Raw genomic sequence first — 27,867 nt, forward strand, 5'->3', positions numbered from 1 at the left:
CAGACACACCAGCTAGTAGCACTTGAGGTAGCCGTAGGTAAAGCTCTGAAGAGAGAACAAATTCACAATAAAGCATCTTCTCCACATTTGAGACTACGAGCTTTATTAAGACTCGAGGAACAACACATGGTACCCAGGAGTGGCTTCAGACGCTTACTACAGGACAACTCAGTGGCAGACACAGAAAGAACAAAATGGCATGGAAATCTCCTACTGGACATTAGACTTGGGAAGACATCGCTGATGGGAGGATGTGCCTTGGATTCCCACTTCAGCTGGACACGACTGAAGTGTAAGAAGTGTCTGGAAAAGGTTTAAACAATGGTTCGATTTCGGTATCATAGCAAATGATGCAGCAGCAGCCTCAGACGAAATTAAAATAGCAATACTCATCGAAGGACATGAAGCTAGGAAAGTTTATAATGGATTTAAATACTCAAAAGGTGAAGACAGAAACAGCTTACAAACAATACTAAACAAATTTGAAGAGTACTGTAAGGAATTTGAACAGCAAGGCATGCTCAGAGGCCAAACTGCACAGAGACTGAGTGATGCAAAACTTAAAAAATCACGAAAAGAACAAGAAATCGCGAATGAAAAGTACAGATCAAAAAGAAGAAATAACATGAATTTTTCACAAAGCCAAAACGCTGAAATCCAGTCCAGACCGGAAAGAAAAGGTAACTTACAACTTTTAGAAAGAAAAAACGCTGAAATCCGCGAAAAAATGGCGTCGGAGCACATTTTGCAGTCTCGGGCAAGCAAAGAACTACAAATTGCGTCTGCGCATGCGCCGGAACCGGAAGCCGCGCATGCGCTGTTAAAAAAAGGTTGCGTTGCCGATCGTTATGCGCATGTGCACGCCGCGCATGCGCAGTCTAAAAAAGTTTTGGTCGCGGATCGTTATGCGCATGCGCAATGGACACAAAACCGCACAGTGAAGGAGGATGGCCGATTTGCGCATGCGCAATTCATTCCTACGCGTGACGTCATGACGTCTGAGCATCCCGACCACGCCTACTTAAAAGGGAAATGCCCGAAAATTGGAAACAAGACACTTAAAGTGGTAAAAGCAAATTTTCTTGCCTCAGAACACAGAAAAACGCCTGAACTTAAACCAGCAGTTAAAAATAACTCGCACAACACCCTGGAAAAAGCAGTCTGCACCACCCAAAGTGAAGAGAACAAAAAGAATTCCGAAACAACAAAAGATGATTTGTTTTTCGAAGATTACCTCTCAGACATGGCTGAGTCAGTCGGACATGCTTATCACAGCATCAGCGACACGGTCGCAAAGTACAACACGAACCAACTCGTGGTAGATGAATCCAACCAAGATGATTTGGTTTTCAAAGAATACTACTCAGACATGGCTGAGTCAGTCGGATATGCTTATCACAGCATCAGCGACACGGTCGCAAAGTTCAACACGAATCAACTCGTGGTAGAAGAATCCAACCAAGATGATTTGGTTTTCGAAGAATACTACTCAGACATAGCTGAGTCAGTCGGATATGCTAATCACAGCATCAGCGACACGGTCGCAAAGTTCAACACGAACCAACTCGTGGTAGAAGAAGCCAACCAAGATGATTTGGGTTTCAAAGAATACTACTCAGAGATGGCTGAGTTATTTGGATATGCTGATCACATCGACCCCGTTGCAAAGATCAACACGAATCTACTCGTGGTAGATGAATCCAACACCATGATGCCATTGCAGCTCGTCGATACATTGGATGACAGCAATACCCAAGACGAAGACGACGCCACACAGGGAGCACAGAAAGACTCCACAGAGCGAGCGATGACAGGCTCCACAGTGCGAGTGATGAAAGACTCCAACAGGGATGCAAGCAAACACTCCCTGGCGAACACCATGCATGAACAAGACCATGAAGGTAAACCCGCTGTATCTGAGCAACCACAAGCAGACTATGAAAGTCTACCAAGCTCACATGAACAGGAAGAAGACAATGTACCTCTACCCACTGCATGCGAAAACAGTGACAAGGTGATCACGCTCGACGTACAGGATCACAGCGAGACTGACAGTTCTCAGCTTGTCTGTACAGAAGCACAGAGTCGGGCCACCCAACAGACCAGTGAGACCACGGCAACAGAGACCATGCAGATTTTGACTCCAGAAGAGGAGCACCTGGAGTCCAGTGAGACAACATCAACAGAAATCATGAAGATTTTAACTCCAGAGGCGGAGCGCCAAGAGTCCAGAGACACCACGTCAATTGTAATCATGAAGTTTTTGACTCCAGAAGAGGAGCGCCAAGAATCCAGAGACACCGCGTCAAATGAAATCGAGAAGAAGTTCACTCCAGAAGAGGAGCACCAAGAAAGCAAAGATGAGGAATCAAATCCTCCACACATGATGGATGTCACCAGCACCGATGCAACATCAGATCATTCTCACCATTCTCGAGAAAAAATGTTCAATGACTCAAATTATCCACACGGGACACTCATAGAGTATAACAAGAAAAACAAAAGTCAAAAGAAGCACAGCAGAAACGAGAACAACAACAGCAAGAACAAAAGCAACATGAAGCGCGACAAGACCAACAACAATAGCAAGAAGCACAGCAGAAACGAGAACAACAACAGCAAGGACAAAAGCAACATGATGCGCGACAAGACAAACAACAAAGTCAGGAACAAAGATAGCGACAACACCAAAGACAGAAACGACAAGGACAGCAACAAGAACGGCAACGAAAACAACAAAGTCAGGAACAACGATGGCGACAACACCAAAGACAGAAACGACAAAAACAGCAACAAGTACGGCAACGAAAACAACAAAGACAGGAACGACAGAAACAACAGCAATGAAACAACGACATGTACACAATGGTACTACTCGGCACATGAAGGACAATGCCACAGCACACTGCAAAACGATGACAAGACTACAAACATGTCATGGGATGACAACGAATCGCACAAACTCACATCTGCTCCAGAACAAGCAAGCACACCAGCATCCAAGGCGGATGAGATAATAAATCAATACCACAAGCACAGAAAAAAAGTCCATGCCAGTCAACATCAGTGATGTGACCATGCAAACACCTTGGGATGATGCATTGGTTACTTAAAATAACAAGGAACACCAACAACATTCACAACGGAGTTGCAATATCAATATCACCACGTCATCAACAACAAAAAGACAAAAAAACTCTGAACAAATTCATCAAGTTTGGACTCATAAATGTTTTTATTAAGATTGGACACATAAATACATTGGCTTTGTAAAATATGCAATAGCACCATCACTTGTATAGATACGCATATCATAAGTAACTGTTTGTACAATTTTCTTTAACGATGTACAGAAAATATGTAAAGAGAAAAAGGGGGATGTGGTGATCACAAGTTAACTAGATGCAATACAACTGAGCAAACACTAGAGGGAGCACGGGAGAGCCATATAAATAGACCGGGACAGGAAGTGAGGACACACTTCACAGAAGGCCGAACTCATAGCAGGGCACAGACACACCAGCTAGTAGCACTTGAGGTAGCCGTAGGTAAAGCTCTGAAGAGAGAACGAATTCACAATAAAGCATCTTCTCCACATTTGAGACTACGAGCTTTATTAAGACTCGAGGAACAACACAAGTATGTCAGGCCGTTGCTTGACTAGTCTGTGAGTCAGCTCTCCCGACTTCGGCACAAACCCCCAGTTGTTAGTAAGGGGGATTTTGCAGGGTTGGATTTGCCATTGTAATTTCCGGTGCCTGGGTCGATGCCGGCTGGTCAGTCCAGTTTAATTCCTTTTTCGTGTTTTTGTTGCGGTTGAATACAACTGAGTGGCTTTCTAGGCCTTTGCAGAGGACATTTAAGAGTCAATCACATTGCTGTGGGTCTGGAGTCGCATTTGTAGACCAGACCAGGAAAGGGTGGCAGATTTCCTAACAATGTTGGGTTTTCACAAAAATCGACGGTGGTTTCTTGGTCATCATTAGACTTTTAATTCCAGATATTTCTATGCCGTGGTAGGATTTGAACCTGGGTTCCCAAGCATTACCCTGGGTCTCCGGATTACTAGTCCAGCGATAATACCACGATGCCACCACTTCCCCTGTAGGCTGTATGACTCTTTTATCAACCAGCGCAGACACAATGGCCTACTTCTGTGCCGTAAGCTTTCTATGGTTCCTTGTGATCCTGAAAAAAAAACTTTCAAACAGATGTTATAGAGTTCTGCAGCTACAACGTTTGCATTCAGTTGATGAACAAGATTTCAAAGTGCACCATTTGTTGTGATAGCATAAGCCACAGGCAGATCCTAACATAGTAACATAGACCATACAGTGCAGAAGGAGGCCATTTGGCCCATCGAGTCTGCACCGACCCACGTAAACCCTCACTTCCACCCTATCCCTGTAACCCAATAACCCCTCCTAACCTTGTTGGTCACCAAGGGAAATTTATCATGGCCAATCCACCTACCTGCATGCCGTTGGACTGTGGGAAGAAACCGGAGCACCCAGAGGAAACCCACGCAGATACGGGAGAACGTGCAAACTCCGCTCAGACAGTGACTCAGCGGGGAATCGAGTGTGGGACCCTGGCGCTATGAAGCCACAGTGCTAGCCACTTGTGCTACCGTGGTGCTCATCCCACTTCAGAGTTATAGCTAATAACTGCCCTTAACGACCTCAATTAAAATTGCTCCTGCAGCTCTTTCTGCTGTGCTTACTGGAATATATTTGGTTCTAAAGCACTTTGCCTGTGCCGGCAGGAATGGGTGTGAGTTGATGTGGTATTAGGTAAAGCCTCACTATATTCAGTTTCAAATAAATAGGCTGTGACACAAATTCCCAGCTAAAATGATAGGTGATTCCACCAGGGTCCTGGCTACTTCATGGTGAATTTGTGTTCTGTGGACTTGAAAAGATACGTGAAGTATCTGCATGGATTAATTCAAACATTTGCACTGGGTACAAAAGCCAGGTCTCCAAGCTTGCTGCAGTTAACAGTTAACACCTGGCCACAGCTTAGCCCAATCCCTTGATGGAGATTGGAAAGCCCAGTTGCAAAATGATCCTGGGGTCAGACAGTAGATTGGATTCAAGGGGCCTCAAGTTTGTACTTTCTCCCCGTATCTGCATGGGTTTCCTCCCACAGTCCAAAAATGTGCAGATTAGGTGGATTGGCCATGCTAAATTGCCCCTCATTGTCCAGGGATGCGCAGGTTAGGTTATGGAAATAGGGTGGGGGAGTGGACCTTGGTAGGATGCAGCAGTTTCGGAGGGTTATGCAGGCTTGATGGGTCGAATGGCCTCCTGCGCTGTAAGAATTCTGTGGTATTCTGTGGCCTACCTACCCCATTATGAGTGTGAATCTCGCCTTATTAGAGAATCGTCCCGATCAGAAAATCCAAGCTCCCATATTTTTATACATATCTTTGGGGAGTGATTCTTTGGTTTAGGCAAACTTGTGTGTTCTGGAATTAAGTTTGAACTTGACTTGTGAACATGTTTTAAGGGTTAATTCAAATATTTCTCACTTTAAAAGAGTGTTTCACCATCCATCAGAATTTGAATGGAAAAGCAGATGGCAGTAACATGCCAGTTCAAGTTGTACATGCATATGTTGAAAGTAGTCTAGTAGAATTGTGGGCTATTATCAAAATGCTCCTTACAAGACAGCAGGCTTTACATAATCCTCACTTCACAAAATGTGATTACTATTTGTAAAACTGAAAAGTCTATTTTTTCTGATAACACAATAAATATTTAATACAATTTATTATTTGTGAAATTTCTTAAATAATTTGAACTTTTATCTCTCATAAATGCATACTGACCGATATCATTTTATCCAGCAACATCACTGGGTTCCCAGGAAGATAGTGCAAAGAATTCCTCACTGAGGAACTTGACCCCGACCTTAATGTCTACGCTGAGAAACAGGGAAGACGGTTCAGATGGTACCAAATATTTTGGACCTTTTCAGGGACATAACCCAGGGCTGGGAGGTGCCAGCATGCCTGTTATTGGTAAGCCCATCCATCTTGGAATTTCAGAAAGGGAAGTGGGAGAGCAAATAAAATGTTTCAAAGCAAGTTTTATTGAAGGCTGTACGATTAGTTATGCAGTGCATGCAGTTGATCACGTCTTTAATTTCAAAGGCATTGTACAGCACAGTAATTATTGCTCTGAATATTCTATAAATAGTTACTTTAATGCATGTGGCATTAATATAATTTATAAATATGTGCGCACTATCCTTCATGTGGCGAATAGTTCTATTCATATAGCTTGTGTTTTGATTTTGTGTGGGGAAATATCTAGATTTTGTAGTTTTCACTATTTGAATATCATATTTAAAGTACCACTGAAAACCCCAATCTAATATTATAATATACTTTTGAATTGACTTCAGAGTTTGAAGTTTTCTAAATGATATATAATTGAAACTGATTATAATTAATTTAGGAATGCTGAACTGCAGAACATTTGTGCTTTTTTTCACCTGGTTATGCTCCCATCTATCACAGGTGAAGTAAGATACAGAAGAAAAGCCAGAGAAATGCTTATTCCTTTGAAACATTGACAGGAACCAAACAAAAATCCTAGATTATATAAATAACTCTCCACTGGTATCAGTTTCCATTAGTTTACTCCTGCTGTTGGCATATACAGTCCACTGGGTAATAAAAATAAGTGTGCAATGCAGTGTTTTTCAAACTTTTTTTCCGGGGACCCATTTTTACCAACTGGCCAACCTTCGGGACCCAACCCGGCCGACCTTCGCGACCCACGCTGGCCGAACATCGCGACCCATGCTGGCCGACCATCGCGACCCATACCGGCTGACCGTCGCGACCCACGCTGGCTGACCTGCGCGACCCACCATTTTCTCACCTTGTTTGCTGCTGACAAAAATGGCCCTCGTTCACGCTCCTCCAATGGAACCTGTTGGATGAAGGTGAAGCCTTCTGGTGTCGGAAAGTATGGAGTATCCATCTGTCCAAAGTTCTGAATTTTTTTCCTGAAAAGTTTTATCAAATAAAATCCCCCAAACTTGTAAAAAAAAATAAAAGAAAATGAAAAAAATTAAACTAAAATAAATGAATGAAATGAAATGAATACACACCCCCCCCCCCCCCCCCCCCCCCCGGGAACTTGTTTAAAAAAAAGCTGGGACTGTTTACAAAAAAAAGCGGCCGCAAAAAGAAAAATGTTTTGCTCATTCGCACCAGATCATCTGGCATGCATGCACAGTGCGACCGCATTTTTTTTACATGTTCGTGGCCATTTTAAAGGAAGCTTGCAGCCAGCATAGTTAACAGCCGGCTGCTACGGCTGTTGCGCGCAGATTTTCACGATCGGGAGCGCCGCAACGGACGGCTCCGCGACCCTCCTGACACCCGCCCGCGGGTCGCGCCTCCGAGTTTGACAATGCCTGGTTTCGAGGACATAACATTCCAATCGATACAATTGGTTCATCAACTTGTGCATTTTACTGGAACCGTTGGTTCACAGTGGAGTTTCATTACTTAAATGAAGAACCTTTGTTTAAAATTATTTGCTGTTGTTCTGGCTGTCTCTGAAATACCGTTGCTCCATCATGTGTGGCTAATATTGTTGCGCAGTTCATTCTTGTGGAGCTAAAGATTTGCAATCCTCAGTTTGCCATAGTTCCAACTTTGCAGATCAGTTTCCTGGAATGGATTACTCAACAGAAAGAAATAAAAATGACATTCCAAATGAAGAAAAATTCAGAACAAATTCACTACCACTAGTACCAAGGTACTACGTAATCCCTAATTTTTGATCTGTTTGCAATGTAGTTGACTCTTAAATGCCCTCTGAAATAGCCTGGTAAGCCACTCAGTTGTATCACAGAACATACAGCGCAGAAGGAGGCTATTCGGCCTATCGAGTCTGCACCGACCCACTTAAGCCTTCGCTTGCCCTCATTTCCACCCTATCCCCGTAACCCAATAACCCCTCCTAACCTTTTTGCACACTAAGGGAAATTTAGCATGGCCAATCCACCTAACCTGCACATCTTTGGACAGTGGGAGGAAACCGGAGCACCCGGAGGAAACCCACGCAGACACAGGGAGAATGTGCAGACTCCACATAGACAGTGACCCAGCGGGGAATCAAACCTGGGACCCTGGTGCTGTGAAGCCACAGTGTTATCCACTGTGCTACCATGCTGCCCAATCTCTACACAGTCTATTAAAAGAAACAAAGCTGGACAGACCACCCAGCATCAATCTGAGCATTGGAAACCATCAGCAACCGCAGCTCTATCGACCCTACAAAGTATTCCCCAGTGGCATCTAGGGATTGTGCCAACATTGGGAGATTAGTCAAACAAACAGCCTGACACAGTCATACCTTACAATCAATTTCCCAATCACCACCATCACATACGTCATAGAACATAACAGCGCAGTACAGGCCTTTCGGCCCTCGATGTTGCGCCGACCTGTGGAACCCCTCTAAAGCCCATCTACACTATTCCTTTATCGTCCATATGTCTATCCAATGACCATTTGAATGCCCTTAGTGTTGGCGAGTCCACTACTGTTGCAGGCTGGGCATTCCACGCCCATACTACTCTAAGTAAAGGACCTACCTCTGACATCTGTCCTATATCTATCTCCCCTCAATTTAAAGCTCCCCTCGTGCTAGACATCACCATCCAAGGAAAAAGGCTCCCACTGTCTACCTCATATCCCACCAGCAGGACAGACCCGGCAGAGGTGGCGGTAGCACAGAGGTATACAGTCGGGAGGGGGAGCTGCCCTGGGAATCCTCAACATTGACTCCAGACACCATGATGTCTCCTGGCATCAGGTAAAACATGGCAGGGAAGCCGCCTGCTGATTATCACATACTGACCCCATCAGTTGCTGAATCACTACTCCTCCATGCAACTTGACAGAAGCACTGAGAGTGGCATGGGCACAAAATGTACTCTGGGCAGTACTCTAATATCCACTTCCAAGAGTGGCTCGGTTTGCACCACCACAGACCGAGTTGGTCGAGTACTAAAGAACATAGCTGCAAGACTGGGCCTGCGTCTGGTGGTGATGGAGCCACCAAGAGGGGAAAACATACTTGACCTCCTCCCCAGCGCCCCTGCCACAGATGCATCTGTCCATGACAGTATCGATAAGAGTGACCACCGCACAGCCCTTATGGACACATAGTCTCTTTGTCACGTTGAGTATACTCTCCATTGTGTTCTGTGGCGCTACTTCTGTACCCCCCCCCCCCCCCCCCCCCCCCCCCCCCCCCCTGAAGAGCCCCATAACTCGTACTTTATCTTCTCTAATTGCAGGAAGTCGTACAAGTCATCCAACCAAGCCGCTACCACCAGTGGCGATGCCAACCACCACTCTAGTAAAATTCGCCGCCGTGCAATCAGAGAGGCGAAGGCCACAACATCGGCCTTCCTCCTCTCCATGAGCTCCGGCTTCTCTGAAACGCCAGATATCGCCACCAGAGGGTCCAGGTCCACCTCCTCCTCCACTAACCTGTCTAAGACCACAAATATTTCCACCCGGAACCTTCCCAATTCTTTGCAACCCCGCCCATACCTCTCACACTCATCTGCTACCCCCTGAAAGAACCCACTCATTCTTGCCCGAGTCATATGCACCCTGTGCACCACCTTAAACTGTATCAGGCGCATCGTTGCACAAGAGCAGGTCTCGTTTACCCTATGCAGTGCCTCACTCCGTACTCCCCAATTGATCTCCCCTCCTATGTATTATTAGATCAGCCCCTAAAGTGGAATTTGAAGGTCAACAGAGGATCAATAAGGCAGCACGGTGGCCTAGTGGTTAGTACAACCGCCTCATGGTGCTGAGGTCCCAGGTTCGATCCCGGCTCTGGGTCACTGTCCGTGTAGAGTTTGCACGTTCTCCCCGTGTCTGCGTGGGTTTCGCCCCCACAACCCAAAAATGTGCAGAGTAGGTGGATTGGCCATGCTAAATTGCCCCTTAATTGGAAAAAATAATTGGCTAATCTAAATTTTTAAAAAAACAGAGGATCAGTTGCTGATACAGTATGCTCAAATGAGCATCTGCACAGTCAAGAATCTGTTGTGATGTAAATTAGATCTGCAACAGGTTAATGAGATGTTTGTCTCTGAATACTGACAAACCATTTGAATCTCTTGCAGACTGTATCTTTTTCAGGATAGATAATGTGCCAGAAATGGCTCAGCACTCCTTGGCAATTGGCTGTTTAGCTGTTGAGAAGGCTAGCCCTGAAAGTTGCTTTATTCAATCATTAAAAGGCTGGGCATCGATTGATATTGGCTCTGAGGAGCTCAGTAACACCAGGTGTAAGAGTACTGCAGGCCAACTCTTCAATGTCTGGTAAGACCAAAATGACCCCTCTGTAGGTTCATCGTTCTGTCGATTGATTTGCATTGCCATGTAAGGCTGTTTAGCTGATGGCTGCTGTAGAATTAATCTGGTGGTAGAATCCCGAATTGTTACAGAGATCATGAGATCTGTTCAAAGTGGACATTGAATTTGGTTGGAGAGGAATTACATATTTGATGTCTTACACCTGAAGTGTTATAAGCAGATACTAAAAAAATGAAAATAGTCTGCTGATGCTTCCACTAGCATATTGGATGGGGGCTGAGTACAAGCGGTCGGCATTTGATACTGGCAACATGTAAACTGAGCTAGATTAGGTGTAGTGCTAAGCATTAATGGCTGAATTCTGAGGTTCTGATTCTTCCGCTGCTTGTAACAATTATCCAGTCAGGGTTTAAATACTGGAACGGGTTTCCCGTATATGTCCATTTTAGTGCAGGTAGGAAAGATGAGACCTGCATCTGATTTTCTATGGAGGCCAAGATCCTTCCTATTTTTAAAATTTTGTTTGTGGGTTGGTTATGCCCTGGCCCAAAGGAAAAGTAATGATTTTTGGTTTAGTGGCAGTCAAACAACTTCTCAGGCTTTCCTTTTGTCATGCTGCCAAAGGTCCAGTTGACATAGATATTTTTATTATAGCCTATATTGTATTCCTAATTTTCATTGTACATTATTAAATCATGTATTGAATGGTCAAAAAATAGCTTTGGATGAATGACCATCTTTGATTTACCCTTTCTCCTCTTGCTTCCCCCTTCCCCTCCACCCCCCACATCTACAGTTCACCCTCTGATAGTTTCTCTGCTGTTTGGCCTTTCACATCTTTTGTCCTCTCTGGGGAGATTGCAGTTAGCACTCTTTCCCCTTGTTTTCTGTGCCTTTGGCACCCGGTTTCCCTGGGTTTCTGTGGCAATCACTCATCTTTCATTCTCACTCCACAGTATAAATATTTCCCACTTTCTCTGTCCGTTAGCTTTGACAAAGAGTCATCGGACTCGAAACGTTAGCTCTTTTCTCTCCCTACAGATGCTGCCAGAGCTACTGAGATTTTCCAGCATTTTCTCTTTCGTTTGAATGGTGTGAAATGGAAAGAGAAAGTTGTTGGCTTTACAAGAAATCTCTTGTGTGAATTGGCTCCCCAATGGGTCTTTGTAATGGTTTACCATTCTGTACCAGATTTGAGTTCTGTATTATCTGAACCAGTCACGGATCACAGTGCATGTTCCTGATTTCCACAGCCACTAACTAGTCTCCCAGATACATTACCTGTATTATCAGCAGTATTTTAGTTTTGTTTAAAGAATAGGGCGACATATTTGAAGTTGACACGTGAAAGATCTCCCATCCTATTAGAGACTGTATGATAATGTGACTCAGCCATCTAGTTTTCCTGATCTATCTATTGCCATGGGAAATCAAAGCACATGGCTAAAATTTGCTTGGTATGAACATTCCTGGCTGGCCAGGAAAAGCCAATCCTTTGAATTTTTGAACTACTCCTCACCTAAGGAAGAATTAACCGTCTCATACAATATCCCATTCCAATCAAACTACATTAATTTCAAAACCTATGGCACAATCTTTCTACTAGCAAGTAGGTGGGGTTACGGGGATAGGGTGGTGATGTGGGCTTAAGTGGTGTGCTCTTTCCGAGGGCTGGTGCAGACTCGATGGGCCGAATGGCCTCCTTCTGAACTCTAATTCTACGATTCTATAAGTCGATTGTCCCAAATTATGGCAAGAAAGCTCCATATGCTTCTTGAAAGACAATGTCAATTTACAAAATATTTGTTTAGTTTAGTAACAACTATGGTAGCCAAAGTTACTTTTGTTATTATGTTGGATTCAGCTCATTGAGCTAAATCGCTGGCTTTTAAAGCAGACCAAGCAGGCCAGCAGCACGGTTCGATTCCCGTATCAGCCTCCCCGAACAGGCGCCGGAATGTGGCTTTTCACAGTAACTTCATTGAAGCCTACTCGTGACAATAAGCGATTTTCATTTCATTTCAATTCATGTTTCCTCTATTTTTCTTCAGAAATTGCAAATTAGTGTTTTTGAGAGTATTGTCCAACTAAATGAATTGTAGGATATCATTCACCGTTCCTGAGATGTTCAGGAAGTAGCAGAAAAAGTCTCTTCGTACGTTCTGAACAAAATCATAAAGGGCCTGGACATTGAAGATAGGGAGAAAGTTCCCATTGCTGGAAGGATTGAGAACCAAAGGATACCAATATAATGTGATTGGAAAATAGACCAGAGGCAGCATGAAGAAAAATATTTTTGTACATCAAGTGCTTAGAATCTGGAATGCAGTGCCTGAGTGTGTGGTGCAGGCAGATCCATTCATGGCTTTCAAAGGGGAATTCAGTAATTAGCTGAAGAGATCAGATTTGCTGGGCTACAGGCGAAGGTCAGAGGAGGGAGACTAACTAAATTACTCTTCGCAGAGAACCTGCATGGAAACGACAGGGTGAACAATCTTCTTTGTTGTAACCATTCTTAATTATATGAACAGCAGCTGAATACAATGATGAGTATCTTGTCTTAAAATGTCTCAAGATATAATGGGTACAGCCTTTCTGTACTCCAAACTGCCCTCAACATTGTCATAAATAATTTCAGTAAAATTCATTCCTATTCAAATTTACAAGTTTGCGAACCCACCTTTAGTTTCTCCCTTTCTGTCTCCACATGCAAAGCTCATTTGTTTCCTTGTCTTTGCAGCCTTTTTGTACATTTAACAGCTTCCTCATATCAGCATGGTCTTCCTGTTAACTGCTTTCAAAACAGTTGAGATATATTGAATAGGGTGTGGGGATAGGTATGTTCAGAGGATGAGGAAAGCAGAGCTCAATATGTTTTGTTCCAATGTAATATCAATGTATTGGACTAATGGCATTAACAAATAGATTTTGTACGGCATTTTTATATTCAATGTTTTTTGCAGCTTGGAGGAAGTGGGAAACTTTGACCCTACAGTAAGAATAATGTATGAACAGTTAATATTGTGTGAAATGTTTACCTTATTTTCTGGAGATGGTAACCCATTTAATTGGGGAACTACCTCTGCTAAAATATTGGAGTGAAGACTTTCATATCAACAGGTTCAAAGTTGAAACATTGGGTAATTTCAGTCTTTCTTTCAACTGCAGACAAGTTAATTAATGATTTTACTTAATGTATTTCTTTTGTGTTTAATCTACAGGGAATCAAAGTGGAACTGCTGTGCATACTCCCTTAATGAATGTGCAGCCACCAAGTCCTGGTCTTTTGGGTGCGCGACCTGGTTTAATACCACTACAGCGACCCCCTGGAGTTCCACCACCTCATCTGCAAAGGTTTCCTGTTGCTCCACCACGCCCCTTGCTACCACATTTATTACACAGAGGTCCACCACCTCCAGGGCCAGGAGGGTTTGGAGTACCTCCGCCTCATGCCATGCGAGGCCCCTTTCCACCCCAGAATGTTTTTGGTCGCCCTGGAGTGGCTGAGGATAGAGATGGAAGACAATTTAGGAATGACAGGCATGGCTTTCCTCCAGGAAGGGATCGAGACCAAGAGCAACGCTTTGGCCGATCTGATTTTAGAAATCGTCCGTTTGGTGGAAACCGAAATGAAAACGATAACCGTGATCGGTATGGAAATCGTCATGAAGAAAGAGATCATGATCGTCATAGTGGTGGGCGTGAAAGAAGGGAATGGGGGAGAAGAAGCTCTGAGCGGGACAGGTACAGCAGAGACTCGGAAGAAAGAAATAGGCGACCGAGTGGACATAGGGAACGTGATTCACGAGACAGGGAATGTTACAGGGATAGAGATATGGATCAGCGAGGAAAGGAAAAGCCTGAAGACACTGATGAGGGCAATGAAAAGCACCACGAATCTAATGGCAGCACACAGGAAGAAATAATGAAACAGTCGGACGCGATCCCAGTGCCCGAATCTGCTACAGGAGAATCTGATTCACCGAATATGAATTTGAAAGCGGCAGAGATGGTGGAATTGGAGCCTACCTCATCTAATCAACCTGATAGAAAAGATTCAGGTGCAGCTGATGGGGCTCAGTGATAGAAACTAATTAATAAACACATGATGTGGTGGTAATTGATATATGCACCACATTATTGTGCAATGAAGCTTTAGAGTTGTATAAAAAAAATGATGTATAAAGTATTTGCTTCTGCTATCCCACAGTCCTGTCTAGTTTTAAAAGTTTTAAGCAAATTGTTTGCCTTCCCCAGTTATCAAAATGACCACACAATTTACTCCGAAGCCTGAACACCCAATGACCAGGAAAAAAAAAAAATCAAATTTTTGCTGTACGTTTTTAAAACTTTGACATAAGGTAGAAGTGCTTTCTATTCTTTTTTAATTTAAAAAGATAACAAACGGTGAAAGCTCCTCCAAAAGTTGAGCTTAGGGATTTGTTTTTAATAAACTCTATTTTCTTAACAAACTTTAGAGCGTGTGATATTCTTCCTCGGACTTGTGGAGAAAAGAATGTCTTGGGATGGAAGAATAAGGTTGTGAAACACCCTAAAGTTTGATATTTTCTATATGGGAAGCAAGTCTAAATTAGACTCTCATTAGTATGCGTTCTTTTAAAAAAAAATGGAAATTGTTTTTGAACAACCAACCAGAGCCCAAAACAGATTGCTTTGCAAAGTGTATTATAAAATATTAGTGTATTTCACTGGTGATGTATAGAAAACTTATAAAGTTGCCCACTCAAGATCAGGAAACAAATGGTCTGAACAATACTTTGTTTTAGAACGTTTCTTGAAAGTTTATTTGTTCTTTTCCCTTAAATACAGACTGTTTCTTAAAAGTAACAGTTTTCCTGTTTTCTTCTGTTTTGGATGCTAATGTAGTTGTAAAAAGAGTATCACATGTTTACTGTTCTAAAAATAGACATCAATATTACAGCTGGGTTAATGAATGTTGTTAGATTTAATATATGGCTGTGTAACTGTTTTAACCATAAAAAAATATCATGGAAATTATTCACCCACTTGTTTACACAAAAGACAACATTTTGGCTCACTGAAAGTATGAAGTTATTTCCATCTAATTTTGGAACATTATCAAAAGTAAGAGATTCTGCACTGGATTCTGTTTGAACTGTCAATGCTTCGTTCAAATTGCGAAGTAGATGGTTATTTTTTCTCCTAAACAAAATATATTTTATTCGAAGCTGCTATCCATTTAGCAAGTTTCCACGCCGCACAGAATTAAGCATGTGCTCATTCAGTGAAACATGTTGATAAATTGCTTTGGAATGGGTTTCATGTTTGTTTTGGAAGCAATATTAAAACTTGGGTGTCTTGGTTATTCAAGCAGCATAAACTTCCAGCGGAAAACCATGGTGACTTTGTACCTTTACGAGGTTGATATCACACTGCTGTACTCACATTATATTCAGAATGGATCTTGGAAGATGCTGTAGTTCATTTTCTCCTGTTATGTTGACAAGTTTGTTTTTATATTTTCTTTGTGATTTTATATGCTAATGGTGTGATGGATATTACTGTTGAGGGAACCCTTCCTTATGGGGGAGACTCACTACTAACATCTGCAGCCCCCAGGTGAAGTATGGCACACTTATAGTACAAAGTAGAGTTCCCTCTACTTTGGTTTATCAATAGGGAATATTTCTGCTGTTTGCTATTTATAATATTGTAAAAGCAGATATGAAGAATGCATTTACAAAAATAATAAACAGTAGAAATCCTCTTCGACCTACTTTGCTTCCAGTTTCAGAAATTTATAATTTTTCCATTTCAGACCGAGCCTTGGTTAGGGTAAAAACTCTTGAGTTAAGGTTGTAGTTTGAAGCCCCACTTCAGATCTTGAACACCTAATCTAGGCTGCCACCTTACGTGAAATATTGAGAGAGTGTTGTCTTGGGAGTGCTCCTGGTGTACTGGCCATAATTTTTTCTACAGTCCACCTAACCAAAAATGGATTGTGGCAATGCATTCATTGTTATTCATGGGATCATGTGTCTAAATTGGCTTCCACATTTCCAAACAACAGGACTAATTACCATCATAATTTATTGCAAATTACTTTGGGGTGTCCTAAGACATGAAAGGCAATTTATAAATGCCAGTTCTATTCAACATAGTGTTGTCTCTGACTGAGATTGCCAGATTTAGGTTGCAGCTCCATAACTAGATACTACTTGAGGAAATTTAAAGTTTGTATATGCATGCAGCTAGTAGAATGTCATTTTCATTTGCCAGAGATGAAAAGCTGGTGTCATAACCTACTTGGACGATTTACTTCCAACAGCAGTTTGTTCTTGTTACTCGGAAAATGGACATTTTTGACTTCTCATGTTTTGTAATAATAGTTTTATATTTTGTAGGTTTTACTCAACAATGTATAGCTTCTATAGAGTTTTAATCTTACAAAGCCACCTTCAAAAAAAACTTTACAGTGACTTTGCACAATTTTCACAAGCATTCTATCTGGTTTGGGTTCAACAGTAGGATTTTATATAATGGTTTACTGTTTTACAGGATAGGATGCTTCATGCAAAGAAATGTTGCAGTCACGAGTGTTGCAAAAACAGAGCTCCATCTTGTGGTTGGAAAAGACCAGATACCAGTTCCTGCAATTGCATTGGCCTCCTGTTTGGAGACTTTAACTCTAGCCTGCTTAGTCAGATCTCTGGCCATGGCTTGTTCAAACTGCTCGGGGTGGCACGTATGCAGATAAGCAACAGGGTTTTCCCAGATTCAGTATTGTTTTGCATCCCCTGAAAAGTTTTTTGTATATTCTGTCTGGTGGCTTGATCAGTCTAGAACATCTTCAGCAAAGTTTATTTCTGCATGTGACTTCTGTAAGTCCACTGAAAAATCTAATTGTAACCGTGTTAATCATCAACTACTGTTTTTATTCCCTGCCCCATCAGTTTATTTTAATCCTTTGCTAAAACAATATTTTAAGACTTACATGAATTCTCCTTTCATCTCTTTTTCATTTTGATGATCCAGTTGATAGCTGTCCTGAGAATTCTGACCTTGCCGTTGTTCTTTAACGCTAACTTTGACGATTCTTAACAAAGAGCCCCTTCCATTGCTGTTTTTCTCTTTTGGACATCACTGGTAAGACCAAAATTTATTGTTCTGAGGAGGTGGTTTTGGGACCTCTTGAATGGTTTGATGCAAACAAGTGCCTTACTAGGCCACTTCTGAGGTTAGTTCAAAGTAAGCCATGTTGGTATGGAAGCCACGTTGATCAGACCAGGTTTAAAAGTGTTTCTTCATTAAAGGAAGATAATTTCGTTGATTTTTAACAATAGCATCCAACTGTTTTGTGGTCACTTTGACCAATACCAGCTTTTAAAAAAAAAACTGAATTCAAATTCTTCCGCAATGAGATTTGCTCTCTATTTTGGATTATTAATCCAGAAGTGCAACTGTAGGCTGCCATACTCAAATAGAAAGTGTTGTTAGCAAATGTTATTGTTAGTACACCTGTTCTCATCTCCCTGGCATCACACAAGGCTTTTTGGTCCTGATGGTGGTATCGACCTTGGATCTACAAGCATCTTTGACGTGTGCTCTTCAATGTCTATAACCAGTGTATCTTTCCTTATTTGATATGCTTGTGTTTATATCCCAAGAAAGATGATTACTTTTCAGACTACCTCCATTACTGTAAGTTGCTTAAAATGATCCTCATGTTGAAAACTCTGGCCGAAGCCATGAGTGCCAGTACAGTTTTCACATAGTGTGAAATAGTTATGTAACTCTGGCACTCAGGAACTGTTTGAACACTCGTGATTTTAGTCATTGCCCTGGACATCGCCAAATCACTGTGTACATCTAAACCAACGACTATTCTTTTACCAAAACCATGTTCATGGACTATGCTTCCTAAATTATAATTGAAGATTTGTCTTCTAAATTCTTGCATTTCTCTCTTCCCTGAAACCACCTCTATCCTAACACCATTTTCAAAGGTCTGACTCAATATAATACCCTATTGAGAGAGATTTTAACTTGTATTTCCACTGTTATAGAATATCTGATTCTGGGTCAGAGTGGGGGAAAAAGGAGAATTCTTAGAAATTCTCCATCCTGCTCTCACCAGTCATTTTCTGAAACTCTTGTGTATTTTTAGTGATTTGATCTTGTTAATATGCATGGCAGGATGTTTGGCATGAATGCTGTATTGCCAGTTGTTGCAGTTGATGCAAAATGTAGTCATGGTTCTTGGTCTCCACTGTGGGAAAGGAGTGGGTGGAGGTGCAGGGATTGGGATTGAATGAGCCCAGGATTCTCCAGCCCCCCAACCATGTGTTTCTTGGCAGCAGGAGGCAGCACGCTATTCGCTGGTGGTGGGATTCTCTGTTCTCGCCGCTGGCAATGGGATTTCCCATTGAAGCTACTTCAAACTGCAGGGAACCCGCGGGCGGGGTTGCTTGCCAGCAGGGCCGGAGAATTCTGGTCCGAATACTTAATAATGTAAAATGAAAGGGAGTCACCACTTATTTTCATCATATTTTGAAAATCTTTTAAGCCATTTATTTTCACGAGTGTTGTACCATTTTACAGTTAAAAGTAAATATTATGTTAAGTCTGCATAGTGCCCTCACAAGTTGAAAAGTTGTCAACTCAGTTTCAAAAAGTTGGATGTTGAGAATGGCTAAATATGGAGGAATATCTGGAATAGAATAGTATGCTATCATTAAGACTACCTATTTCCATCAATATAACATGACCTCACTTTGCCCCTGTCTTAGCGCATCCACTGCTGAACCATATTTATATCTTTGTTATCTTTAACAAACCAAGGGCTGGTAGCTTAATGGGTCAGGCAGCTGGTTTGTGATGCAGAACAAAGCTAACAGCACGGGTTCAATTCCAGGACTAGATGAAGTCATTCATGCAGGCCCTGATTTCACAACCTTGCCACTCGCCTGAGGTGTGGTGATCCTCAGGTTAAATCGCCACCAGCCAGCTCTCCCCTTCCAAGGGGAAAGCAACTTATGGTCATCTGGGACTATGGCGACTTTACCGTTTTACCTTTAGTCTCAACTCCCTCATATACTTGTCATCCAAACTCAGCTGTCTGTATCTTAACTCACAGCAAGAGACATTTCCCACGACCCCTGTGTTGGCATATATTGGCTCCCAGTCAAGCAATTGACTTTAAAATCCTCAGCCTTGTTTTCATTGCCTCAATGGCAGTCCCCTCCCCTATCTCTGTAATCTCCCCCAGTCCCACAACTCTCTTAACATACGTGCAATTCTCTAATTCTGATCACTTTCACTTCCAATTATAATTGATTCAGCATTGGTGCCTGTGCCTTTAGTTGCTTATGTCTTAAGTTCTGGAATCCCCTCCATTTATCTCTCTGCTTCTCTACTTCACTTTCCTTCTTTCAAGACCTTTCTTAAAACTAACTCATTGGCCAAGCTTTGGTCATCTTAATAACCCTGATGTGGTTCGTTGTTATACTTGGTTTTAAAATGTTCCTGGAAGTGAAACACATTGGATCTTCACATATTCTTTGGGTACTATATGAATATAAATTGTTGGCGAATGCCTTTTGGAGACCTCTGATTACCATTCACTGTTGAGAATTTGTGCAGCTTATGGATGATGTATGATTTTAAATTCTAAGCATCGTGCTGCTTAAGTTTCTGTCTTCATTGTTCTTTATGTTCACATGCTGTGGAGCTGTGATATGGTTTGTTGAAGTGTGGATAAGACTCGGGTCAGAATTCGGAAATGTCGTCTAAAATTTACTTTTTGATCTTGTGAATTATTTATTCCTCAATCAACACCATTAATAGATCACTAGTATATTATCTGGTCATTATCATGTTGGCCCGGATCTTTTGAGCAGCAAAAATGGATTGCCGTTGTGCTTGAAAACTTCCTGACTTGACAGTGCTGTGCATTTCTTCTGATCTTCCAGGCTCAGCTGCCAAATAAATGTGTCGCATCATTCAAAGAACTCCTTTGGAGCAGAGTAAAGTTGGGGGAAGACAGAATGTGCTCCTTTTTATGGCACTAGTTGCTGTATGCTAAGTTTAAATGTCCAGTCTGTATGTTAATGAATGGGTAACTGGATGAGGTGGTAGATTGGTACGTTGGTAGACGGGTCAGAATGGTAGTCACATTGGGGAATCAGGAAGTGGGGATGAGGGGAATTCATTTGTGGTCTAACATTTCCTGGGTAACCAGCCAGTTAGGTACCACTGATCTGTCAAATCTCCGACTAGTTTAGAGTTTGAGGCATTCGCCAAGGGTCCTGGGAAGTTGAAACTTCCTGGGCAATTCCCATGCAGTTCCGTGTGCCAGGACTTCCACAGGATCCCACACATATTTTAGTCGTACATTGAAAATTTGGCCATTGATTATTGTGGGAGTTGTGCATAAATTGGCAGCAAATTTCTTGCATTACAACAGTGAAACTTCAAAAGTACTTGCATTGGTTTTGGGATGGCCGATGGTCATGAAAGGCACTATAAAGGCAGTTTTTTTAAAACAGTCTTTTACATTTTCCCTCCATCTGCAGATTTCATGTCAACACAAATGTAGTAACAATAAATGATTTGAGCAGCAGTAGGTCATTCCCGTACCAGCCTCGCCGGAATGTGGCGACTAGGGGCTTTTCACAGTAACTTAATTGAAGCCTACTCGTGACAATAAGCGATTTTCATTTCATTTCATTTTCATTAGATTAATTTTTATACTACTTTGGAGAAATGTGTAATACAGAGCAGGGCACAGATGAAGACTACTTTAAAAGCTCGTCTCTAAGTGACACATATTGGTTTTTACTTTCTTTCACTCGAGTGGCATCTCTTTGCAAATGTAGATTTTTTTTGTCATTTATTAAAAATAAATTTAAGAGTACTCCATTTTTTTTCCCAATCAAGGGGCAATTTAGCGTGGTCAATTCATCTACCCTGCACATCTTTGGGTTGTGGGAATGAGATCCACGCAGGCATGGGGGAGAATGTGCAAACTCACATAGACAGTGACCCGGGCTGGATCAAATTTGGGTCCTCGGCGCTGTGAGGCAGCAGTGCTAACCACTACGCCGCTGTGCTGCCCCTTTGCAAATGTAGATAACCTACGACATTTTCAACAGTCTGAGTATGTGGTCCGGCACAGGATTTCATTAGTTATTCATTATTCCTCTTTACAATAATCCATGAGGAATATGAATGTGACAAATGTAGGAGAATTTGAAACCACCAGCTGTTTTTTAAAGCAGTTAACAAGGCCACATTAACTGCAAGATATATGCCCTTAAAGCAAGGCAAAATGAATTCTGTTTGTGATACAAACACTTTGACTTCAAAAGATCTAACATAGAGGACTGCAAGCCCCTAGAAAGATTGCCTCTTACCTCTGTCCCAGCAGTGAACCAGTTTCTTTAATATTTATCATTGCCCAGATGAGACTCGGTATCACAAGTCAGTCTTTCCTGGCTCAGTAATAGTTCTCTTGCCTCCAAGTCAGAAAAGCGTTGGCTCAATCCATACTCCAAAGACTTGAACACAAAATTAAACTGGCACCAGTGGAGCTTTTGGATTGCTGCAGTTGCCATCTTTTGAATGAGATGCTCAGCCAAGACCTATGTGCACACTCGGATGGATTGTTATAACCATAATATTCAAAGAAGAGTAAAGAAGTTCTGGCCAACATTTATCCTTAAAATAGGACATTTGGTTATTTCACTGTTCGCAGGACCTTGCAGATAAATTGGCGCTGCGTTTTCCAATAATAAATATACTTCAAAAGTAATTTATTAGCTATAGATATTTTGAAGTCATGAAATACACTGACTACATTGCACATCTTTGGACTGTGGGCGGAAACCGGAGCACCCGAAGGAAACCCACGCAGACACGGGGAGAAAGTGCAAACTCCACAGTCACCCAAGGATGGAATTTAACGTGGGTCCCTGGAGCTGTGAGGCAGCAGTGCTAACTACTATGGCACCATGCTGCTCACATTGGTTAGCACTGGCTTCACAGGGTCCCGGATTTGATTCCCGCTTGGGGCGCTGCCTGTGTGGAGTCTGCACATTCTCCCCGTGTCTGCATGGGTTTCCTCCGGGTGTTCCAGTTTCCTCCTACAAGTCCTGAAAGACATTCCTGTTAGGTGATTTGGACATTCTGAATTCTCCCTCTGTGTACCCGAGCAGATGCCCGAATGTGGCGACTAGGGGCTTTTCACAGTAACTTCACTGCAGGGTTAACGTAAGCCAACTTGTGACAATAAAGATGATGATTATTATTATAGTGACTACATTTCCAAAGTATATTCTTGGTTAATTCACTTTGCGACATAGGTTATGGAAAGTGCAATATTACATCTGCAGCACAGCAATTGATATTTAATTTTTTAATTTTTGTTTTTATTTATGAAACACATCACATTCCTCTGAAATAGTTGTCAATGACATTCTTGGCTTGTGAGTCTTTGCCATAATCCTTGACAACAGTACAGCTGTAGCCGACAACCTTGCAAGATTTTCCATACCGGTCTACTTTGCACAGGTCTACCCATTCACCACGTTTTTGTCGTCAACTGTCATCAGGTCGATCTGATGGTCTGCGCAGAGTGCCTCTACCAATTTAACATACTGTGCCTCTCACAATTACCTGCCAGGACACACAAGTGAGCTTGTTGTTTATCCAGCACCGTGACAGCTTCCTGGAGCCCACAACACAAGTCATTGTTGTTGGATGCAGTTTTAAAGACTTCCTGAAGTATAGTGTTAGCATCCATGACACTGCCTGCAGTTATGCATTCCTTCGCCATTGTGCTACTTATTGTCCCAGATCAGGGCAGTTTCCTGTGCAAGCTGGAGGAGCCAAGCCGCTGACGAGATAATCCATGCCTGCACTTAGACTTCACAGGAGCCTTCTATCACACTTCTCCATCTAGTCCAGGGGTGGGCAAACTTTTCCGTGCAAGGGCCACATTCAGAAATTCACAATTCACAAAGGGCCGCATAGTATATTAAGTAAAATAATTACTTCACCCGGTTATGATTCTGGGCGCCTCATATAGAACATAGAACAGTACAGCACAGAACAGGCCCTTCGGCCCTCGACGTTGTGCCGAGCAATGATCACCCTACTCAAGTCAACGTATCCACCCTATACCAGTAAGTAACCCAACAGCCATTAACCTTAAAAAAAAATTTTGAAAAAAAAAATTAAAAAAAAAAAAATTTTTTTTTTTTTTTAATGACTTGGTGGGCCGCAGAAATACCTTTGGCGGGCCGCATGCGGCCCGCGGGCCGTAGTTTGCCCACCCCTGATCTAGTCCTATCAGTATACTCTATTCCTTTTCTTGTCAAATTCTTACGATTCTCTGGTTTAATACGTTTCTTCTGAATTCCGTATTGGATTTATCAGTGCTTTTCTTAGATCTATAATCGCTAGTTTTGAACTTGTCTTGTTCATCCTTTGAAGCAAAGGTGACCAAGTTCTTTGTTATGTTTAATAAGGTGTCAATGGATATGTAGGATGATCTTGCGCCCAAAAGATTCTGCTGTAAATAAGGCAGGATAGCACATAAAATTAAGTTGTGAGCAAGTTTTTGGCTTGAGATTTTTCTGTTTTTTTTCTCCGCTTCTGATGTGCGCTTGCTTTCAAAGGAGACCAAACTTTATTTGGTTGCACCAGGTTCTGTGATCCTGGGTGAGCGAGTCCCAGGATTTAATATCTTGACTCCAAAGTGAAGCCTTCCTTTGACTGCAGTGAGACTACCTCATACTCAAGCTGTCCATAGATTTGCTTTGTAAGCAAATCTCAGACATTCGGGCTACTTGACCAACCCAGTTCAGTTGTAACTATCTCAATATGTGAATACGGGCTGCATGGTTGCGCAGTTGTTATTAGCACAGCTGCCTCACGGTGCCGAGGAACCAGGTTCGATCCCGGCCTTGGGTCACTGTGTGGAGTTTGCACATTCTTTCCTTGCCTGCTTGGGTCTCACCTCCACAACCTAAAGATGTGCAGGTAAGGTGGATTGGCCATGTCAAATTGCTCCTTGATTGGGGGAAAAAATGAATTGGGTAGTCTAAATTTATATTAAAAAAAACATGGTGTCAATGCTTGGCATGCCAGCTTGGGGTTTGCACCACAGTATCTGTTAAAGCTCCATGAACTGCAGCGATCCCAGCTGAGGTCTATAATGCTGCAAGTCGATGTTGTCTGTATGGGAGTAAGGAGATGTCTGGAAGAAGACAAAGATACCTCAACTGTCCAGTTGTAGTAATGGAAAGGAGCTTACCAATCTTGTGAAAAGTACTGAGGAATTTATCTCTTCTTCATCACCAGCAAAATCTTTGCCTGAATCCTCTGAACCACCTCGTATAACGTTTCGAACAGGATTGGCTGCCAGAGTGTGTGGCTTCAGAAACAATTGAGGATCTGGTTTTTGCAGTTAGAGAAATCCCAAAAGTACAACAGACCTCAATGCCAAATTTGGTGACCTTATCAAGACCGTGGACAGTTAGCTATGAGGGCCTTAGTATGCAATTGAGAAATTCAATTGCCCTGTCAAATTCACACAATGTTTTGAGTTACATGATGGCCTACTCGTGTTCAAGATGATGTTGTTCCTAGACACTTAGGTTGTTTAAGGGCTGCATGCTAGCGCAATATCTCTTCATCATGTTTCTCACCAACATGCTCTCTGGTACCTTCTATGCTGGTGATTTTGGTATAGAAATCAGATATTGCATGAATGGGCAGCTTCTCAATTGAGACTATTCCAGGCAAAGACCAGCTTTTCCTAAGACATGCTTTACGAGTTTGTTTACAGGTATCTGTGCAGTAGCTACCGGTGCCCAAGTTTGCCAACCATACTGAAAGTCTGGAGCAATAGTCCTGCCCGCTCTGGTGTAAGCATGCAAAACTTGGGACTGTATCAGTATCATGCCATGAAACTCAACTGCTTTCACTTGAGCTACGTTTGAAAGTTTCTGAAGATCAGGTGGCAGTTTTGGACTTAAACACATATGAAAACACTTTCTCTATGTTTACACGCTCTTTAATCCTTTCATGATCTTAAAGACCCTTTATTAGGTTAGCCCTTCAAAGGCTTTAGGTTTGCCCTTCATTTTCTATTTCCTGATTAAGCATGCCCTCAGATCTGGTAACATTCTTGTGAACCCAATTTTGCACCTTCTCCAATACCTCCCTCTACATTTTTTTTGTAATATGGAGACCAGAACCATGTACAGGACTCGGCAAATTTAACATCTCTGCTTTTCTATTATCTTGCTGTAGCTATGAGCCCCAGTGCTGGGCTTATTTTTTCCATGGCCTTATTAACCATTTCTCTTTTACCCAAGCCAGGCTTTTATTATCCAAACAATATGTTGCCTCCTTATTCTTCCTAGAAAAATGCACCACCTCACATTTATCTTTATTTGCCAATTATTCACCCATTCTATAAGTTTTAATGTCTTCCTCTATTTTGTCATATACTTCCTTTTTATTAACTGGACCCCTCAATTCAGTGTGATCACAAATTTTTTAATTGTACTTACAATCGCCAAGTCAAAATTATTATCTGTAATTGTAAAAGTAGGTCACAAGCATCAATCACTTTGGAATACCACTTTCCACCTTGTGCCTGTTTCAGTAGCTGCCCGAAACCTCTCTTGTACCAACTTGCTTTCCATTTTTCCACCTGTGCCAGCTCCATAGGTCTCATTACTACTAAGGTTTTAATACGGCTGATCAAATATGATCTCTTTTGAATCTATGCTGACTATCTTATTTTTTATTTTTTCCCCATAAAATGCAGAGTAAAAATTCCATTATCTTTCCTCCCATTGATAAGCTAACTGGTCTATTGCTTCCTGGAATAAATACATAAAATGTTGTAGAAGACCAGGCAACATGTTTCCTCTCCACAAAGTTGATCAGAACGCCAATCTGAAAGTTGTTAACTGTTTTGTCCCGTGATTTTTCCTAGCACTTCCAGTTTCTATTTAATATTTCCAGCATCTGCAGTATTTTGATTTACGTTACCTGGACTTGTTTTATCTCCTTGTTTATAGGAATAACAGTTTAATAAATTGAAGGTCTCTTTTTTAAGCAATAGGAGCTTGATTTTTATTCAAAGTTTGTGAGGTGAATTTTTGGTTTGAAGAGAATACTTTTTTGAGCTCCTCTCATCCATTTGATGATCCTGCACCTTTGAGCTTTAGTTTGGGGCAGCACGGTAGCACAAGTGCATAGCACTGTGGCTTCACAGCGCCAGGGTCCCAGGTTTGATTCCCCGTTGAGTGACTGGGTGGAGTTTGCACGTTCTCCCCGTGTCTGCATGGGTTTGCTCCGGGTGCTCCGGTTTCCTTCCACAGTCCAAAGACGTGCAGGATAGGTAGATTGCCCATAATAAATTGACCTTAGTGACACACAAAAAAAAGGTTAGGAGGTTTTATTGGGTTACGGGGATAGGGTGGAAGTGAGCGCTTAAGTGAGTCGGTCCAGACTTAATGGACCGAATGGCCTCTTTCTGCACTGTACTATGATCCTGCCCTTGCCCAGTATATGCACTTTCCAACAAAAAGTTCTTTGCAATGACTGGAAGCAAGAATTATGGCTGATACTTCCCAATGCAGATTCAGTAAGGCCAGTTGCTGTAATGCCATGCTCAGCAGACTAGGGATTGACCTATAGCCCTTTCCAGAGTTGATCATCTTGACTGACGTGGGATTTAGCAGGAACCTTTTAATTTAAAAAAAAATGTTGCTGCTAAAGATGTGGACATGGCATTGAAAGAGGTTTGGTAGAGCTTCTGATTTATTTCTGTTCTGTGAGAGAGTGCAAAATATGGGTCATCATTCTTCAAATGACAGCACTTATTTTTCACATTGTAGTAACTTCTCCAATTCTTACTTGAGGGAACGCTTTTCTGTCTAGGTGTGATTGAGTTGCTCGGTATGGTCCCCTGTCGCCTCCTGTGTGCTCAGATCTTGCACACAATCATTTTTAAACCAACGCCACCTATTGAATTTAAAAGTTCAATACATAACAAAAATACAGATGTAGGGATGGCCAGTAAGAAAAATGAAGACACAAGGTATCTAATTATATTTTCTTCATTTAAGCATTTCGGGTAAAATGGGCCATTAAGCTATCAACAAGTGAGGTCTTAAACGGCACTCTGACCCCTATTGGCAATCAGATCTGCCAAATATTTCCCTTGGCCAAAGTTAAACACGAGTGCAACAATAGAACATTTGAAGAAAGAAGGTAGCATGGCATTATCCTAAATGGTACAATACACTAACTATATCAATCACAATGGTCTACATTGCTTTACATAAATTCTGAAATTAGTGCTTTGTTTTCTTGATTACTACGTGCATTAACAGTGAAACCTATGGACACAAAAATTCTTAACTCAAATGAAAACCCTGCAAAACACACATGCCAAATCAGCTTACTTTATTTTTCAAAACTAGCCCTTATCA

At 42.0% G+C, this 27,867-nt stretch overlaps 1 protein-coding gene and 1 pseudogene across 1 annotated transcript in view; one reads left to right on the top strand and one right to left on the bottom strand.

The window, feature by feature from the left end:
• Positions 1-16,127, top strand: part of scaf4a (SR-related CTD-associated factor 4a) — a 147,567-nt gene extending 131,440 nt beyond the window's left edge. The window contains exons 19-20 of the mRNA XM_038802292.1: positions 5,852-6,025; positions 13,591-16,127. Coding sequence (XP_038658220.1) covers positions 5,852-6,025; positions 13,591-14,453 — 1,037 coding nt within the window. The 3' untranslated portion in view covers positions 14,454-16,127. The remainder of the gene's footprint in view (positions 1-5,851; positions 6,026-13,590) is intronic.
• A 6,668-nt stretch (positions 16,128-22,795) lies between these two features.
• LOC119969102 lies at positions 22,796-23,865 on the bottom strand (annotated as a pseudogene).
• Positions 23,866-27,867: the final 4,002 nt, after the last annotated feature.

The sequence above is a fragment of the Scyliorhinus canicula genome, chromosome 7 (assembly GCF_902713615.1).
Source record: "Scyliorhinus canicula chromosome 7, sScyCan1.1, whole genome shotgun sequence".
Classification (NCBI taxonomy): Eukaryota; Metazoa; Chordata; class Chondrichthyes; order Carcharhiniformes; family Scyliorhinidae; genus Scyliorhinus; species Scyliorhinus canicula.